This window comes from Oenanthe melanoleuca, chromosome 4 (assembly GCF_029582105.1).
Source record: "Oenanthe melanoleuca isolate GR-GAL-2019-014 chromosome 4, OMel1.0, whole genome shotgun sequence".
Classification (NCBI taxonomy): Eukaryota; Metazoa; Chordata; class Aves; order Passeriformes; family Muscicapidae; genus Oenanthe; species Oenanthe melanoleuca.
The window spans coordinates 43,474,648-43,494,963 of NC_079337.1; the positions used below are offsets into that span (position 1 = coordinate 43,474,648).

Genomic DNA, 20,316 nt, shown 5'->3' on the forward strand with positions numbered 1-20,316 from the left:
TAATGGTAAATGGAAATTTTCTATCTGGAATTTTTTTGCTCATCATCTTCAAAACCTCCTCATATGTTTTTGTGCAAGTGGGCTCAGCAAAGTTTTTCAGTTTGCAGTACTAAAACACACCATGCAAAAATGCAACTTCTGGGCTAATCAGAACCCTTTCACTAGAAACTAAAGTTTAATTCAAGATGTACCTCTTTTTCATTATTCTTAAAAGACTTAACAGGTGCAGAATATTTACAGGTGTCTTGTGCTTAAATCATAATAGGCTGAAATTAATTTTAGTTCCCAATCTATTAAATATTTAATATTACAAGACTGTAATAATTAAAATGCATAACAAATCAAATCTTTCTTTAGGCTAAAGCTTGGGACACTGATTCATGCAGTTGAATCAAGATAGATTAGGAAGATACCTTTCAGCAATGATGACTCTCCATTTATGATAATTTCTTCAAATAAATGTGTTCTGCTTTAATTAATGAAAAACCAGAAATAAATGCAATCCCTCGATTAAGATTGTTTTTTAAAAACTCTTTTAATTAGGTAGATATAAATACAGTCATATGTACAAAATACAGGCTTCTTCAATTTATGTACTGGTCTGACAACTGGCTCTCCATTGACATGAGGATTAGCTCTGTCCCCAGACACAAAAAGGAAAGCTTTGCTACTGTATCTGATAGAGAAGATGCTTCTATTACTAAAAGGATTTTATAGCATGCTGCTTTGGCAAAGCTTTTGCAGTTTTGATGGCCTATCAAAGTGTCCAGGGTGGCAGAGCCCACTTTGTTTCACATACACCTGATAAAGGTGAAGGCAAAGAGCAGACATCAACACTATGGCTATAAATCAAAGTTTTGTTTGGTTTCACAGTAAAAGCCACTGCTCTTGTCAGGCAGATTTACTCCACCACATACTACTTAGCCCCCAGCCAAAACCCACTGAAATGGTAGAAAAGAACTGCAAATTGTTTTGGAAAATTACAATCTCTACATTGTCTTGTTGCTGGACTGTGATGTACTAATTTCCTTTGAGAGAAAAAAAGCAACCATGCCAAAAAATATGAGTGAATTGAAACAGAAGGGGAAACAAATCATAAAGATAGACTACAAACTGGGATCTCCTGTCCTGAAACCATCTCTGTAGCATTGGAGCAGCACCTCAGGATCTTCCTGGAGCAAATGGTGAGAAAGCAGAGACAGTCAGACATGCACCATGCCTCAAAGTCAGACCTTGCAGCTGGGCTCGGTGTGAGGAGCAGGTCAGCAGCAGCTGATCATCATTTGTTGGACCTGATAGCAGGAGGAATGGCAGACCTGGGTACCACTCTGATAAGGCAGACCTTGCTGGGGACGGCTGGACCAAACTGCCCAAGTGCCTTAACAAATCTGGAGTCTGTGTACTTTTGGCTGTAGTTGTTTTCATTATATACAGGCATAAATAATAACTGGGACCAAGGCCTGCAGCTGTATTATAAGCAAAATACCTTGCTAAGCACAGTGTTAGGATTTTAACCACTAAATATTACCATGTCGCTGAGTTCCGTTTTGTGGTGTGGCACCGTGCGTGTATTTAAGGCTCAGGAAAAGTCAGGAGGCAGTCACAGCTCTTCAGAGACCAAAAATTCAGTGACCAGTCGGTTGCCAAGGCAGAGGGGTGCCCATCCCCAGAGCCCCGCATCCCCAGAGCCCCGCATCCCCAGAGCTACCCTCGCTTCTCCAGCATGCAAGCTCCAAGAAATTTACTCCCACTTTCAGCTAGCTGGGGACAAATCAGCTCGTGGGTCCGATTCACCACTTTAAATCACGGCTCTCGTCCCGGCACACCGGGCTGGGATGGTGTCTGCGCACCACCCGGGTCTCATCCCTGCGAGCAGCAGGAGCAGCGAGCGCCTGCCGCGCCAGCCACCGCGGCTCCTGCGGGGCTCCGGGGGATTCCAGCGCGGATGTTTTATTTTTTATGTATTTTGTTTTTCAGGAGGGGGTTCAGTAAAGGGCTGGAGCCTCTCCCCAGTGCAGCCCCGCTCCAGCGGCCCCGGGCGGGGCGGAGCGGGCTGAGTCACCCCGGGGCGAGCGGGCAGCGCTCCCGAGCCGCGCCGGGGCTCGGCCACGTGTCGGGGGCGTTTAAAACCTTGTTGAGGATCGGGGCCATGGGCAGCAGAGCGGCTGGCAGAGGCAGAGCCGCCGGCCATGGGACAGCGGTGGCAGCCGCAGCGCCCCGCCGCCAGCCCCGAGCTGCCCGCCGCCCCGCCGCTCCTCCTCCTCATCCTCATCCTCCTCCTCCTCCTCGCTGCCGCCCTGCCTGCTGGACAAGGTGAGACCATCCCCTCCGGCGCCGGGGAATGGGCTGGGGGCTTCTTCCCGTGACCCGCTGGGATGGCTCTGTCCTGGAAAACACGCCAGCGACTTGGGGAACGGGCTTTTGTTAAAAGAGATTTTGTTTTGAGTATCATTTACTCTGATTTTTAAAAGACGTGAAACAACACGCGTCACAAAATTGCAGGACAAATTAGGACCCTCTGGCCAATATTTATCAGGTGAGGAATCCTGAAAGATGCTATTTTTGTAGCAGGGGGCTCTCGTGAAACATCTAGCGGACTGTTTAACAAACCAGACTCTCTTTTCTACTCTCCCACCTCACATAGATTAGCTGCTTACACCTTGTAAAGAAACTCTACAAAATGTCATGCAAGGACTATTTCTATTTTGTTTGTATTATATTTGTGATTTGTATTTGTGTATTTTGCTTTATTTGTAATGTTTTTGTTCTGCTTTGTTATGTTGGTTTTTTTAACATCAATAACCAAAGAAATCTAATTGCAGCACACTTAATATTATGTTAAGAATAAGTTCTGAAGATGTGGAAGAGGGGAGGGAAGGAAGAGGAGTGCAATGGAGAGCAGTGGCACACGGTGTTTGATCACTGTTCTTACACAAATGATTGCCAGGAGCTTATTTAGGGATGCAGTACAGAGAAGAGAAGATGTAAGAAGTGAATCCCAGGCTGTGCATCTGGCATTCTACTGCCTTGAAAGAAGTTTAATTTCTTCAAGATGGAAGAATTGAAGGACAGGAGAGCATATGTGCTGTGGACAGTGTTGATTTTGTAGAATAATTTTCTCCTCCATGTTCCCATTAAACAAGACTCTTTACTTCAACAGCACATGCTTCTCTTTCTCTCCCTCCTCTCCCTCCTCTCCTTTGCCTTTTTTTTTTTTTTTTTTTTCCCTTCCCCCTATGGTTATTTTGTGTACATTACAAAAAACCTTAATGCTTCACTGTGTGTGCTGTTGTTAAGTGAATGAAGTCCCATAGGTACTGCAGCCCTGTTGTGGACAGGGTGATGGAAGAACACTGCTCAGTCTTTGGAGGAACACAGTCCTAGGTGCACAAAACAGATGGGATTGCACATGAAATAAAAATTTCTGAATATGTAGAGAAAGGAAAGTGAGGAGTGGATGAAATAATTTATTATCTCTCTCCAGAAATTTATGCTACAGGCCAAAAAAAAAAAAAAAAATTGAAAGTTATAATATTCAGGCTTTCCTGCTTATTGCCCTAAGGTTTACTAATTCATGTTAATGAATTTCTTTAGCTCTCCCTGAAAACCCTTGGGAACCAGTCAATGGCAGAAGCAGTGTTCAGAGATAGGCAGGTAATGCTTTGATGGGGAAGGTGTGCTAATTTGAAGTGTTCCACTCTTTTAACTAGGATACTAATCCCAGGTAGTACTCCAGTTTGAATGCACTAATTTATGAGCAGAAGACAATGTAAGACAACTGTACCACCTTTAATTTATTTGGCATTTTTCTTTGAAATGAAACAAATAATTGGAAATCAGTTTCCTTGTTATGTGAACAACTCAGAGATTTAAAAAATAATCCCACTTCTATATAGTGTGAAATTAAGATCCCCTCTAATTAATTTTTGGGGCAAAGCAAGCATCCATAATAGTTAGTGACTCTAAATCCATGCCAGTACAAAAATGTGGTTTTGAAATCCATCCCATTCCATTAATGCCTGGAACTAACTCCTGTTGTGATAATTGTTATTAGGGGTAAATGTAAAACAAATAACATGATGGAGGATTCTTCCCTGCTCACTGGACATTCTAGCTAGGTCTGGAGGTGTAGCACCAGTTTCCCTCCCATGGGAGTTCCAGGTCATCCCCTCACTGATACCATTGTGTGGTGCCTGACGTACTCACAGTTCAGTGATGCTCATTTCTGTGATTTATAGAGACTCTAACAACACACTGCTATCAGAAATACACTGCCAGGTAAGATAACAATGTGGTAAGAGGGATATCCTGGACACTGAGCTGGAAAGGACCATGGGACAGTGACTTCCATGCCTGCAGCCTGGATGGGTATAGATAGAGAAAGGAGCTGCCCCAAGTTAAGCACAGCTTCACTGCATCATTATGCAATTAAGAACACATCTAATCTACTGAGGGACAAGCTTTTCCACATCACACATGTGAGACAGAGCAAACAAATCCAGTTACACATGTACTGTCTATCAGCTTCTCAAAACAACAGGTTCACATAATGAGCACAATTTATATGCAATAGTACATTGCATAGTGTATGTTCAGTTCTGCAGCTGTAGCTTACAGGAATGCAAGAATTAGGGTCCAGGTCCTCAACTCACAGTGTGTGCACTGGAGGTGAGCAGAGTTCTCAGAAAGCTCAAAGCTGTAGGAAATTGAATGTGATTTTCTGAGCAGGTCTCAGTGAGACCTAAGTAACTTCCACACTGTTTAGACTTCCACTGCTCGAACATGTGAGTGTCCATACCTGCTGTAAATTTGTGAAAAAGTGTCCTGCTGTGCTGCTGAAATAAAGCAGGCAAAAACTACTGGACAAACCACAGAGCACCCAGGGTCACAAACTTCCTTGGACCAAGCAGATCTTGGACTTTGCAGTTAATAGTTGTGCTGGGTATGTCTGACATGGGACACTTATACAAATGATCTTTGCTGTACAGCATTGCTAAACACAGTCTGTGCTTCCAGGTGCACCAATGCCATCCCAAGCACTTGTATCAGATGAGGATTTGCAGCTATTGAAAGAGGTAAGCATCATCTGCCTTGTGGTACCCTCCCATTTATTCTGTGCCTTTCCTTGCTACAGTCCCACCTCACTATCCAGTATTTCTCTTGCACAGAGTTCAGCCTGTGTTTTTTTCTAGTATGACTTCCTGTATGTCTCCTATCCTGGCATCAGCAAAGAGGTGAAATATCTAATTTTCCAGATATTCTGAACAGTTGCTTTGGGAGGATGTTTGGACAAAGCATTGAGATGTCATTCTGAGAAGAGATTGTCTTGCCTCAGTGGAGAGTTGTGTTTGGTAACTGTCAATGATGAGGCAGACACCATCCCTGGAAGCATCACAGTGTCCTCCCATTTTATAGTTTTATGATCTGTAGTTTTATAATCTGTACTATAATCTGAGTTGTTTCAACTGATCCAGTCCTGCTTCTTGCATCCTCTGCTCTGCTGCACACAAGGCTGGGACTGTTTAATCCTCTCAATTTACTAGGTAAATGACAATGTACTGTGTCAATTAGCCCCTCTAACATTTGGCTACTGATTGGTATCATAACCTCCACTCTCATCTCTGAAATGAGCCTTTGTTTTGACTCTGGAGTGTGACACTTGTGTTAACACAGGCTCGTCCCTGCCCTTTGGGAACAGATGGGGTGGCAGGGCACAACATGTGCAGAGGGTTTATCCTGCAACTTGCACACCCTGGTGTTGCTGCAACTGTCAGCTGTTGTGTTGACATTTAATTTAGTAGCTTTTGATAACATTGGAAAATAAGTGACTCATCAAGGGGGCAGATGCAGAGAAGTAAATTTCTTCTGATTGAGAGCATTAGACATTCTGCTTGCTGTCATCTCCCCACTGTCCATATTGGACATAGTGACTCAAAACCTAACCTATTCCAGACTGGGACTTGAATGGGCCCTACTGGAGTTTATCACCCAGGAAAGAATGGTCTCTTGGGAAGTAAGGTCCTGAAAACTATAAGGAGTTTTTGAAAATGAGTTATTTATATTCTGGATTTTAGAAGCTGTTTTATACATTACTGCATATCTTGGTAAGGTTTTCTATCTGTGAGTTTTGTCCCTGTCATGACTGGAAATCATGACAAAGGTCCTGTTGATTTCAATGAAGAAAACTGTATGCATAAGATGGTAAAATTTTGTAAAATTTTGTAAAATTTTGTAATAGAAGCAAAATAAAAGTTACCATTAGAACTAGAATTATGCTGAACTGGAAAGGGTCTAAAGAAAGAGAATTAGATATATAGTTATATACACTAAATCAACCTAATTACTCACTCACACTAGTTCACCAGAGTTTCATAAAGTGCAAATAATAATACTTCCCTCTTTGCTACTTTTCTAGTGGGTCATTCAGGAGAAACCCTGACTCTAAATAAACCTAGCATGTTCCAGGAATGTCTCTGAGTTTATAAATTTAAGAGCTTTGTAACTAAGTATTTTGTTTCTTTACTTGTCTCTTACTTGCTTTTGTTTCTTTAAGTTGTTTAACCAACCCCAAGCAACTTGCAGCCTTCTACCCTCAGGCCATGTTTCTGAGACAGGAGAAGATGCATAACAGATAGAAACTATTAATTTTTTTAAAAGGAATTAAGAGGAATTGTGGGTTTTCCCCATCTTTGCCTGTGAAGTTTTAGCTGAAAGATATCATTGTGTTGAGCATGAAACAGTCTCTGGCTTGTTCTGCTACTGAATGATGGTAGTTCTCTGCATCAAGTAAATAAAACAAACCCAAACACAAACAATCTCCAAGAGAAAACAGCCCCTTTTTAAACATAAGCTTCCAAAATTACTTCAGCTTGGTTTTATTTCATTCATTGCTGACTTCTTCCTCTATACTTTCTTACTCTGAAAGTAGCAAAGCTGAACTAATACTCTCAAACACATGCAAGGTGAAGGAAAAAGAGAATGGAGAGGATCTGTTACCAATAAAATCTATTTGAAAAGGGAATTCTGTGAGCTATTAGTTTTCCCACCATGTCTGCTAATGCTTTCTCACAGATTGTCTCTGGAGAAATGAATCATCTCCTGTCCTGAAGTGAAGCATTATATTTTTTAATTTCTTTTTTTCCTTTAATGTTTCCATTGCTAATGCATGTCACTTAGAGCTTCTGATCTATAAAAAATTGCAAGAAAAATTGCATTGACTGTTCTGTAAAAAAAAAAAAAACCAAAAAAAACCCCAAAAAAACCCCACCAAAAACCAAGACCCACTATATGCAGTCTGTGAACAATATGAGTGGTAACGATTTTTTTTTTTTTCATCTAACACTACCAAAAATTACATGGAAAAAAAAATAGCATATACTGATTGAGGTTACTACTGATACAACTTTACAACTTTGAAGTTTCTTTTTGTCATTATTATTAAATTGTGCAACTTAAGTTGCAATGCTGGAGACTTTTCCTTCCAGGATACTCAGAGCTTTCAGTGCTGGTATTATTATTTCTCTGAACTCAAATACCTTTTATTCCATTTCTTATTCCTTCTCTATTAATAACTCCACTAAAAATGAGTCAGAATTACATTATTCTTTCATCTTGCAAAAGAGACAGAACTTGCTTTAGTTTTGTCATTTTCTTCACTTCTGTATAATTCAAAGATATTGCAGAGAGATTCAAGTTTGTAGTTCATGCCCCAGATCCTTGCAATCATTAAAATATGACTTAGTCTGAGAAGTTTGCAGTTAAGAAGGGTATGTGGTGGGTATGGAAAAAAGGTTGCAGATATGTATGTTTGTTCAAGCAAGTATAAATTTGTTGTTGTTTTTATGTGGTTAAAACCTTTTTCCCCTTTGAATTCAAAATATTTAATGAATGGACCTAAAAGGATGCCTTACAGTCAGCAGGCTTGCCATGCCATTAGCTGCACTTTTCTTTTTCTAAACATATGCATATTTCACTTGTTTTCATTACTCTGACTTCCTAAAAAAAACTGTGTGAACTCTTACAGATAGATGATGCATGTTCTGCTTACCTGTCCACAGATTCTCAGCCTCAGGTGAGTCAGATAGAGCTAACTCTGCTATTTTGATACTGTTTGTTATTTGTAGTATAATTGGAAATGTGATACCCGAGTTCCTGTTTTCTTTGCATTAGGTGCCCAGTACACTAGAAGAACTTTGTTTTTTGGTCATGGGATTTCTCCAGAAAGCACAGGTAACCCGCACAAAAGACTGCTTAGCATTTTTGAAGCCTGATCTCTCACTGTGCCATGGTCTGCAATGAATTCTGAGGACCCAGTATGCAAAGAGTCATTCAGCACTGGAAATACTTTTATCAGTTGTTACTCTGAAATGCCATGTGCCAGAATGTGACTCCTTGTAAAGACAATAGGGATACATCAATGTTTGCAAAATTACCTCTGGCTGGGTACAAGGTATTAGGTGTTTTTATTGCTCTAGATTAGAAAAGTTATGAATTCTCAACAGACAAAGAAATTGACTTAGGAGAGTCTGGGGAAGAACAAGGGAACATCTGCTAAACACATTTAACTCTTCTTGGGAAGAGTAATCAATGCTCTCTACAGAGTCTGAAGTGCTCAGTTAGATTGATAAGCAAAGACATCTAATACATCTGCCAAGAAAGAAGGATATTTCAACCCAGTGCTGAAAAGATCATGTATTTTATCAAAATTATCCATTGCTCTTTTTATTTTAATGAATAAAAGCCTTTCTACCAACTATTATTCCCACAGGGTTTAGATGAGAAAGACAACACCAAAAGGGTAAGATGTCTATATATGTCCTACAATCACACTAAAAAAAAAAAGGCAAGAAAATAATAAAACTCTTGCCTTGTTTTGTAGTAATATCCACTTTTATTTTTTTTTGAACAGTTCTTATTTCATTATTCTAAGACTCATGACTCGGGCAACTCAGACATCATGGTAAGTGGTGTGAGTGAGTATGTGTGTGCTTGTATATAAAACCAATATTCCTTCTTGCAGTAGTTTCTTCACCTGTATAGCAAGCTCAGGACTGGGAGTTGCATGTTTGCAGAACAGAAGGTGTTTTAATAATATGGGAGAGATGATCAGTACTGTACAGGTGTGGACAAAAAAATGTCTAAAAACTTAACCAAACTTTCATGGAATCCCAATAGAATCTTAATCTTGCAGTGTCAAATTTTAAGAATGAGATCAAATGCTTTTTTTGGGTATTGGAACATAGCATGTGCAGTGAAACAATATGGATTTACAGGACCTGAGAACAAGACCATAATAGATAGTCTTGAAGCATTTTTATTAACTATTAATTTAACTGTATTAATGCATTTGCATGTCATAAATATGTGTCAGGCAAAATAGTATTTAAGTCTCATATGGACTTTGGATTATATTTTGAATGAAAAATATAGCTTAAATCATGGCCAAGAATTGTTGCTCTAAAAGTATTCTCATAAACCAACAAGACAAGTACGTGATCCATTCTTGCTTTTGAAGTGCAAACATACTCTGTTATCCACGTGCATCTATGCACCACAGGATTTCAAGAGTTAAACATATTCATATTTTCTTGTTTCTTAACAATCATTCTTGCATGCCAATGTCCATTTTTGCCTTGTTGTTTACATGTCTCCACAAATATGTGGTGTATTTCCTAGGAAGTGATATTGCTCGTATTGGTGTCAATGTTTTTGTGCTATAGCTGCTTTGGGGCTTTTATGGTAATTAAGGCACAATGAAATGAGATATTTCTGCTGCTGCTCCTGCTTAAAAGTTACTGTATCCCAAGGCACCGTGATTCTGAGTATCTTTGCCACTGCCCCCAGAGATTACTGCGATCTCACTTCTTTTGGTTTAGCTGTTCAGATGATTATTTTCTAGCCAGTCTCAGAGATACTAGCTTAGGTGACATCCATCATTCCTTGGCCTTATAAGGTCTCTCCACTGGCTGCAAGACAGAGCCCAAGTGGACAGCTGGGATGTTCATTAACTACTTCAATCACATCAGACTTCTACTTTTTTTTAGGTATTATGATCCCATATTGCCTACCTCGGGCAGGTAGAAAAAATTGGCCACAAATAAGCAAGTTCTTTTTACCTATTAAGTACAATAACACTTCAGTAACTCTGGTTACTCCATATATTACAATGCTCTTAATTGCATTACTTTTCTATGAAGTATTGTAGCAAAAATGCATTGTTTTTAAAATTACATTTGTATGAGTTGAAGGCTTAAATACAGGTTTTTAATACTTTATTTCTTTCTGTGGACCCCTCTCCAAAATCCCATATAGTTGTGTTTTTCCAGGGTAAGCACTTAGACTGCACACAATGCCACTGTGTATAATTAGGCTGTCTGCAGGATTAAAGTCTTGTGGAACACAAGGAATTTCATGATTGGAGCTTAGATAGAGTGACCAGTGCCATGGTTACAAACGTTCCTTGAGAATGGATTTCTACTGTATGCTGCTCTTTAGCAAAAAATCCAATTCTTTTTGTTGCCATTTATTTTGAAGTAAAATGAACTTTTTGGTACAACAGAGGTTGAAGCTGCTAACTTGCATAGTAGAAAATTGTAGAAAGTGTTATTAGGAACACTGTGTGGAAATATTCTCAGTACCACTCATAGAGGCTGGTCAAAGTTTGAATAATTCCAGGAGTCTGTAAATGGTTCTGAACTTTCAATTAGTAAAGGTGAAGATACATAGCTTTTCCCTCCATCACTGTGTAGTGTAAATATAAATGTTAATGCCTGTTTGTTGTCAAGTCAAAATATTTAAAAAAAAAAAGTTTTTCACTTAATATGTTTCTCAGTCTTCAGTCCTATTTTGGTGCATGTTTGGTCCACAAGCCAGTAGTGCATAAAGAGACTTTTTTTTGCATCATAAGTGCCAAATTTCACTGTTGCTCATGTGTGTGTGTTCGTGTCCTCTCAGTCGTCTGTCCTGCATCCCTTACTGCAACTCGTTCCCCAGCTTAATGAGAGAAGAATGAAGAGATACAAAGTGGACGTATGTAACCTTCAACTCTGTATGCTTATGTTCTCACACTTTGTGATTCATTAGCTCTTCTAAAAATGCCCTTGTAGACCTTTCTGCTTTTATAATTTGGTTGGGCTACCCAAACCTTGATATCATAGAATGTACTTCAGGGAGGGTTATCTTGCTGTTCATCTTTTTTCTTCCTCATATTGGGAAGAAAAACAGAGCCTGCTATACATAAACACATGCACATTTCCCTGACTACACAAGGAATTAAAAAGGTGGATGGGTGAATTAATATTAAATTCATTCTTTCTCCCCAGTTTGAAACAATACCAGATTTTTTCATGGCTTTGATTCCTATTTGAGCTACAGCCTGACTGGTAGGATATAAACTTAAGAGAGAAGATTCAAGCATTTTCTTGGCTAGTCAATTTAAGAGACTGGGCAAAATACCTTCTAGAAGGCAGGCATTAAAATAAAACTCTAAGTAATTATACATCTTCATGAACACATATTTTTCTATGTACATATATACATGCAGGTTTGTGGATAAACTTGCATATTTATTACAGCAGGTATTTTTTTCTTGTTTTAACATCTCCAAACCCTTAGAAGTTTAGAAGGTGGGTTTACAAAAATTGTTAGCTTCAGCTGTTTTCTAATACCAAACTTCTGACATGAACTCAAACAAGAACATGTAATCTTTCAGAAGTTTCTGGTTGTAAGAGGAAAATGACATTAACACAATTCACAATTTCTCACTATTTATTTTACTCTTGATTCCTTTTCTGTTCTGGATGAATTTCTTGATCTTGCAAAAGCTGCCTGTTTTGTTCCTGTTTTCAGTTTTGTTCACACGTTGAATAGAAAAAGTAGAAAAAAATGCATAAGAATACCATAAGACTCAAATGGCAATGTATAGAAAAAAATTTACCCTTTTGAAATATAAAAAATTATAATCATGATTATATTATATTATAAACCCAAGATGGGTGTTTCAAACACAGAGAATGAGAAGAACAGTAGGAATAAAAATAATATAGATGTTTTATGTACAGCAAGAAACTGAATATAATGTTATATGTGATGAACTGAAGTCAGAATTAAAATCAAGACCCAAAAAATTATGTGTAGTTTAAACTATACTTCCTTTGAAAGCTTCTCTGGATTGAATCTACTTCTGTAGTTTGGAAATTATGGGAGCCATCCTGTTTTACACAATTCTCACAGCATTAGAATAGAGTATGATGTGATTCCTTTCTATGACACTTCACCTTATGATACTTACTCAAGAGATCACAGCATCCCAGTTTTCAGTTGAGAAATACCCTCATTGCTAAATAAAAGCTATTTTTATTTTATGTTCTCATAAGCATAACACTGAGACTATTTTGTTTCTCAAATTTACTGTCTCCCCACTCCCATCTGATACCAAGAGAAGCAAATAAAACACTGTGATTAAGCTTATATGTTCTCCAACCATGAAGGTCTCATTAAAGCAACTGGATACTTCATGCTTTGTACTTGCTGCATTTAAATGGAATTTCTATTGTCTTCATCATTTGTTACCCTCCTTGCTGTGTGGACCACTAGGCAGCTGTTTCACCCTGTGGGCAGCATGGGCAGGATAAACTACCACAAGCACTGCTCTTTGAGAGTTAATGTGAGAGGTGGTTATGGTACATCTTTGGGAACAGTCTGGGGTCTCATTCCTGGGAGCAGCCCAAGTATTTCTGATATTTAAACCTCATATTTTTGTCCTCCTGCAAGATGCCAAAAGCAGATCTACTTTATCTGTAGAGACTGCTATCATGAAGACAATCTTCTTGTGCCTGGGTAGTGAGCCCTGGGAAATCAGAGGCAAAGGCTGTTCATCATTTCTATTTCCACTCAAAAGCAATCTGAGCTGATCTAAAACTGCAGGTGCAATTGGGCTCCATTCATATATTCTCTATTTCTACATGGTAACTTCAACTTTGTGTTACTGATGTGGAGAAATGCACATAAAGCATTTAAGGAGTAAGACTGTATGCAGTACTAAAGAAATATTTTTAAATATATGTAAACAACCTGTGTATGTATTAATTTACAGCTGTAGATATAATTTTAAATACTTTTTTCAGGAAGAACTTCAAGGACCTGGAGTGATTCAAAGCAGAGGCTACTTTTTCTACAGGGTATACGGTTTACTTGATTTTTTCTTTTTGTCTTGCGCTGAGAGCTACAAAAAAAAAAAAAAAAAAAAAAAAAAAAAAAGAGTAGAGAAATAATTGAATTGCAGAAAGAATTACTGTCATTGAGGACTTTTTCAGTAAGAGCATTCCACCCTACAGGACATAATACAGGTCTGCTCTTGATATTTCCTTGTATTCAAATAAAGGCATTGTAGGAGTTTAAAAAAAAGTCATATTCCTAGATTTGTGTGTCTATTATACCATTCTATGCCTTAAGAAGTCATTGGTTATTTCATATCTATTTGTCAGAGAAAGTTCTAGAAAATATGGCATCTTAGAAAAATTATCATAAAGCATTGTTCAACAGGATATCTTTGCACATTATATAAATATGATTCCATGCTTACACATTGCTATTTTACTTCTGTTTTGACCAGTAAGGTAAGAAACAGGACACAGAAATTCTGAGACTGAATCTTCTGTGTTCATCTTTTATGCCATAGAGCCTTTTAACTTCATTTTAACAAAATTGAGAAGGTGCCAAATCAGATGTTTGAATAGTTATCTTGATTTTGGTTTCTATTTCTACTTAAATAAGAAAGTGGCGAATGGCCTTAAATATAAATGTGGCTAAGGTAGTACTTGATGGTCTTAAAGGTCTTTCTGCAACTTAAATTATTCTGTAATTCTAATGAAAAGACCACAGATTTGTACAATTACATTTCTTATGTATCAGGCTTGGATCCTTAGAGTTGTTATGACAGGCTAAAGTTGTGGGTAATATTAACATTGGTTCATTCACGCTTCCAGAGAAAACAACAAATCCTTACTAAGCCCAGGAAAAAATATTCTATCAGCTTTAGTAGAAGCTGTATCAAGTCCCTCACTAGAGTAAAATATTTCTGAAAAACCCAACAGTGAAAAGGAAGTCCTTGCCTATATCAAAGGATACAGTCTAAAAAGAAAATCATTGAGAGTGACATGCATTTGTTTGTTAATAGAAACAAACATTTATAATGCAATAATAACAACAATCAGAGAGCACATTTTAAGAAAATGCAAAAAGAATAAGGATTAATGATCTCTTGAAGTGGCTTCTTACAGCTTTCTCCCCTTTCTAAAATCATACAAGATAGACTATTCATTCTTCAATCAATATGCAGTAAATTTTAGTGTATAATTCTCCCCCAGAGGTAAATATAAATTAAACAATAACTTATCTTAGGTCTATCTTTGACAATAATCACAATGACACTACTGAGAAATTCACCAATTTCTACACACACCAAGTTGTTTGGGGGTTTGTTACTAAATTCTGTCAGTTTTATAGAATATAAACTTACTGAGTATTTGTCTTTCAGCCACGTAATGGAAGGAGATCAGTGGATTTTCGTTAAGGAGGTACTTATTTAATGCTTTTAATCATTATCTACATGTAAATTAGTTCATTTTTATCGCAATAGACCACAATATTTTTGTTAAGAAGTTGTCTCAGAAAGCCTTGAATTGTGTAATTGGTTTAGATTTCCACCCACAAACTTTTCTCAGATGTGTTAAATACACTTAGGTGTGTTAAATACACTTATCTTCAGATAAGCTCTAGATATTCAGTTCCCAGAACTAAGAGAGCATAGAGGTGTTTTAAGTAGCAAGAAATGTAAAATATCCCACATTTGTAGACAATTTGGAATGTACTGATGATGGTAAGTAAATCTAAAAGAACTGAGTCTACTTCCTGTCAAATGAATGCTGAGAAGTAAACTGAAATCCTGAAGGTAATTCCCTAATCTTATGAAGATAAAAAACTCACACTGAAGCTGAGTGCAAACTTCAGGATTTAATTTCAGTGTTTGCAACTATTTGGAGAGATGTAAAAATGTAGACCAATACTATAATGCTCTCTTTTCTAATTAATTTTATGCTGCCATCATTTTAAAATGTTATCTCCAACTTAGTGTTATATCAACAGCTAATGCTCTATCTTATTTTTCAGGCTTATAGATTCCTGACTTAGAACTAAACCTGCAGAAATACTGAGTACATGGACATCCTGTTTTCCTTACAATAATTATTTGTTATTAATGTACAATTAGAAATCACTTGAATGTAAATATTCCTAAACCAGATTCAGTTAAGAAGGTCTTTCCTATCTCGATTATATTAAAAGCATATTAAAATTATTTGTTTCCTAGTGTTATGATGTTTACAACCACATGTAATTCAACTGTAAGAGAGTCAGTGTTTGCATGCAACAGACATTGCCTCTAACAACCCTGTTAAGCAAATTTTCCCTTCTAAATAAAGGCCCTCAGCCAGACAGTTGTTTTAATGAGAATGTTTGCAATCAAGACTACTATGTTTTTTCCAGAATACATTGTGATTTTTTGTGTGTTACATTATCTGAGAAAAAAAAAAAAGATGAGAATCCCTTTTCCCTTAATAAAAGGAACCTGAACAAGTTGCATGTTTTGAAGAAATATTATTACTTTAATTCAACTAAAATATAAAGGCATCCTTTTTTAGTTATTAAGATCACTGATGCACTATGGTTCTCATTTAGGAGAAGACTCAATTGCAACTGGGATCACAATTCACTTGAAAACTCAAGTGCTTTTGATGGAGACTGAAAGTAGTTTCTCTACTGAGAAACTCAAGTTAGCTCGACAATCTTCCCAGCTTCTCCTACGAGTTTATTTTCACATCAAAATTGTATTAAAATATGTTGTTGAAATTGTAATTATATTGAAAGTAACTAATCACTCAGAACTAGATGATCTTTAAGTCCCTCCCAACCTAAACCATTCTGTGCTTCTATGATTCAGTTTAGAGGTGGGCTAAAGTTTTAAACATTCTCTTGGTAGGTCATGGTTTGAATTGCCCTCAGCATTACTGCTCTTGCTTCTGAACTTTTGAATGAGCAATGAAACTTCACAAGGTAGTTGAAAAAATTACAGCCTCAGAGGAAGACAGATTGAGAAAACCTTTTCCTCTTCTTGCCCACTTGTTTTTGTTCTGCATTTCAATAATTAACACTTCTTATTAAAAAAATTGTTCAATATTTATGGTTTAATTTTAATGATTTTCACTTGATTATTTTAAGAAGGATTCTAAATTAAACATACAGTGCAGATAGTGACAAGCAGTATGACATCTAAGATGTACAAATAACTAACATAATTTCATGAGGGAGCCAGTCAGTGTAAGGAATATTACCTTTCTGAATTATTGGTAGCAATCCACTCCTGTATTTCTGTATTTTTTTCTTTTTCCCCCCTCTCTTACCCAGAGTTATGGCAAAGTTAACTAATTTCTGAAACAAATACATACTTTTCTTTAATTAGTTTCACATCTGCTTATTACTTTTCATATATTTAAAATGTTTGGTGACTCTAGAGAACAAAAGGTGGACTTCTTTTATTTGTTTATTTGCTTATTTTGGTTTGGGGTTTTTGTGTTTATAGTGAAACCATATGAATGAATCTTGAAGAACTAAAGGAAGCTGAAGATGGCTTTGATGAGACTGATAGGAAAGCTATTGATATGTACAGGTGTAGTGAGAGATATCTACCCAGATTAGCAGTGCACATGTCACTATTATACATGTACATGGTCCTAAAAATAAACTCAGAATCTTCTGAATAGCAGTGTCTGCTGACTGATACAACTGCCTTTTTCCACTTTCTACACTTTTGACTTCAGACAGCACCCACATTACTGTCCTACTTCTTCCTGATTGCCAACTTACAAAGAAACAGTTTACACCATAATTTGCTTTGGCGTTCTGTTAGAATAAAATTATTTACTCTGAAAGCTGGATATTTAAAAGAAAGTGTTGAGCAGGCCACAGTGGCAACCACTGTTACACATCCTCAGTTGAGCTGAAGATACATTGGGTTTGGAGGTGTTCTGTTTGAAGTGCTAGACAAATGTTGATAGTCTCAATTCTGCCACACTAAAGACACCTTCTGCTAGTCTTTAGGACTTTGTGCAATGATGATAAATGTTCAAAGAAAGAAGTCCCAAGTCCCATTCTCTCCCTTCTGTTTTGGCTAGAGTTTTCTGTGCATTTCAAGGCAGAAAGAATGGACCACTGGTTGTAGGTATCCCTTTTCTCTCATGTGCACAAAAAAAAAAAATATAAATAGGAAAACCAAGATCTCATCATACATGACTCTAGTTTGCATATGGGGCTCACGCCACCTATATGAGGATGTCATGCCATTAAAGAAGAAAACTCTATTTTAGTGCTGGAATAAAACTGTCCAGAGTTTTTAATTGATCAAGTAATTAATTTTACTATTATGAGCAAAATACATTTCTTCTAGCATAGCAGTCATTTCTGGCACAATATGGTTTATACATATATTACTGTAATAAAAAAACAATTTATTATTAATTACTATAATAATTACTATAGTTTCACTATATCATGCATTACAATTTCTGTGTTGCAATGGTGTAGCTGCAGAACCACAGAATCACAGAATGGGTCAGGCTGGGAGGGAGAACAGTGGGTCATTGGGTCCAACACTCCTGCTCCAGCAGGCTCCATCCTCTTGGCTCCATCCTCTGACACCCTCCCTGCAGATACTCATAGACATTAATGAGGTCCAGTCAACAGGTTCCCTCTCAGTTTTCTCCTCTTGAGGCTGAACAGACCCATTCCCTCAGCCTTTTCTTGTGGGAAGATAGTTTGTAAGGATAGTGCAGAAGGCAATTTTCCTCAATGAATTACTGCACTATAAAATATTGAAAATACTGAAAATACTGTACTATATTACAGCTGTACTGATTGCTGAGAAGTGGAGACAGCCTTGCCAATGAAGATGGCTGTTATAGAAGAGTGGGTTAGCTAGTCAAGAGTTAGTTGGAGTTAGTTGAGACTCAGAGTCTGCTGGAGTTTGGGATGGAGTCTGCAGGCTGTGCTGTGAGGAGGAAGGGACATATGGTTGTGTAAGGCACAGACAAGTAAGAAAATGCTGTGTGAGGGATAGACAGGGTAAAGGACAGCTTGGGGTTAGCCAGTCATGCAGGAGGGAGAAGGGAACTTGCAGAGAGAAGAAGGCAAAGAGTCAGTGCTGTGTGGAGTTGCTTGATAGAAGTTCAGTGAGAGAAAGCACAAAAAGTTTTTAATAGAGGACTGATGATAGTGTCAGTCCAGTCTGTGTCAACATAATTGCTACATTTTCTCATAAGAGAGATGCTCGTGTGGCTTTAAAAGCCAGCTGTGGATCTCTAATAAACAAGTGCTATGTTTGGTTTGTGTCTTATTCAAGGTAGATTTTAATGACTTTTATATTTCTTACTTCAGGAAAGTGTTCATTTGATGTTTATATTGAAGGAAGGCTCAGGGGAGACTAAATCAATGTCAATAAATACCTGAATGGAGGGTATAAAGCAAACAGAGCCAAGGTGTTTCCAGTGGTGCCCCATGACAGGATCAGAGGATGTGGGCACAAATGGAAATGCTCGAGGTTGCCTCTAAATATCTGGAAACACTGTTTACTGTGAGGATGACAAACTGAACTGTTGCATGGTTTTCTTCCATGGTGATGTTCAGAAGCTGGCTGGATGTGGCTCTGGACAGCCTGCCCAAGGCTGATGCTATTTGAGCTGGAGGGTTGACTCAAGTGACCTCCATTCCAAGCCCAGACATGCTGCAATTTTGGAATTCTGTGATACACAGCACATCGTTCTTAGGCATAACTGTGACACAGTTTACCTTATTCAACTATTTAATAGGACTGCACTAGTCATTTTACTTACAGTACCATACAGAGTCAATGTGTTTATGAGTTTGGGTTCAGAAAATTTTGGCACCTTGTATTAACTTCAGCAATTGTTGCTATATCAGACATTCACATGCATTTTTCTGTATGTATTTTACAAGGTGCTTTGCCCAGTTGTGGGGACTTTGGAGTTGTGCCCAGTTACATTCTATTGTAACTGAGAAAACTGAGACATGCAGTTTACACAAAATAAAAAGCTAATGCGATCAAAACATTTCTTCTGTCTAGATTCTACTTGTACTTCTGCTGTTGAATTGTTAAAATGACTAAAATAATCTAAGACTAGCACAGTGTATCTGGTAATACTCAGAGAAAGAAAATAATTCACAGACACGTGGAAGTTGTGAACCAAAACTATAATGTATTGTTGCTAGAATATAATAACACTGTATGTTTATCATTTCTTTTTTTGTGTGTGAAAAGTAATTCCACAGTACCTCTCAGGTACTGTAATTAATAGCTGCTTTTAGTTCAACAAGTTTCAGTAAAGCATTTTCCTTTTCTACCTTGCAAGTATTTTTATAGATGAAGACTGCCATCTACTGATTTTACATTTCAGTTTTCATGAATTATTTTAAAACTGTCTGGTAAATATTAGTATAAGTACTGAATTCCTCCTTAAACTAATTTCATATGCAGAATCACACAAATACACCTGCTCTAATGTCTCTTGCTTCATCTCAAATGAGAAATGCTTATACAATCTGTTTGTTTCTCAAGTTTCCCAAATCTGATACTAATAAATTAAGAAAACTTATCTTAATGTTATATTATTGAATAAATATTTACATAGAAGTCTTTCTAGCTCTAAAATTTTGAGACTGCATGGTCAAGACTTACTCAAATTATTTAAGTAATTGAGATGCACTAGATATTATTTTAAAATGCATGTTAAATATTCCAAAGATGCTTATTATTTTCACTTTCTAATTAGGCAGCAACATTTGCAGAAATGGAAATGTCTTCAGAGGAAGAAAAAGTATGTGAAGCTAAGAGAAAGTTGTGGAAAGCACTATGCAAAAGAAGTTTACAAATGTTCCAGAGGATGTTTGGGTTACAATTAATCTTTATTGGTCAAGGAAATTACATTCTTGCCTAAGATGTAGAATACTTCAATACAAATAATTGAAATGGCAATTTAAAAAAATTAAATAAAGGAAACTAATGAAATAGCAATTTTTTTGGAAGCAATAGCATCATAGAGTATCTGATCTACTCGATTTGTTAATTCACTTTCTGAGAGTTAATCGTTCACTTTTGTTCAAATACATGGAAGATTTATTTTTCTGTGCATGCTTATCACCATGTATGTAACTTTACTGAGATCTGAATTTCACTAAGAAAGTGGTGCC

At 37.3% G+C, this 20,316-nt stretch overlaps 2 protein-coding genes across 2 annotated transcripts in view; one reads left to right on the forward strand and one right to left on the reverse strand.

Moving 5' to 3' along the window:
• SRD5A3 (steroid 5 alpha-reductase 3) overlaps positions 1-20,316 on the reverse strand; it is a 390,804-nt gene that overhangs the window by 276,757 nt on the left and 93,731 nt on the right. The window lies entirely within an intron of this gene.
• NMU (neuromedin U) lies at positions 2,158-16,707 on the forward strand. Its single transcript, XM_056490184.1, has 10 exons — positions 2,158-2,313; positions 5,017-5,075; positions 8,024-8,071; positions 8,170-8,229; positions 8,768-8,797; positions 8,909-8,959; positions 10,954-11,028; positions 13,125-13,178; positions 14,537-14,576; positions 15,169-16,707. Exons 1-9 carry the CDS (start codon positions 2,190-2,192, stop codon positions 14,570-14,572), a joined length of 537 nt encoding a protein of 178 aa, XP_056346159.1. The 5' UTR covers positions 2,158-2,189; the 3' UTR covers positions 14,573-14,576; positions 15,169-16,707.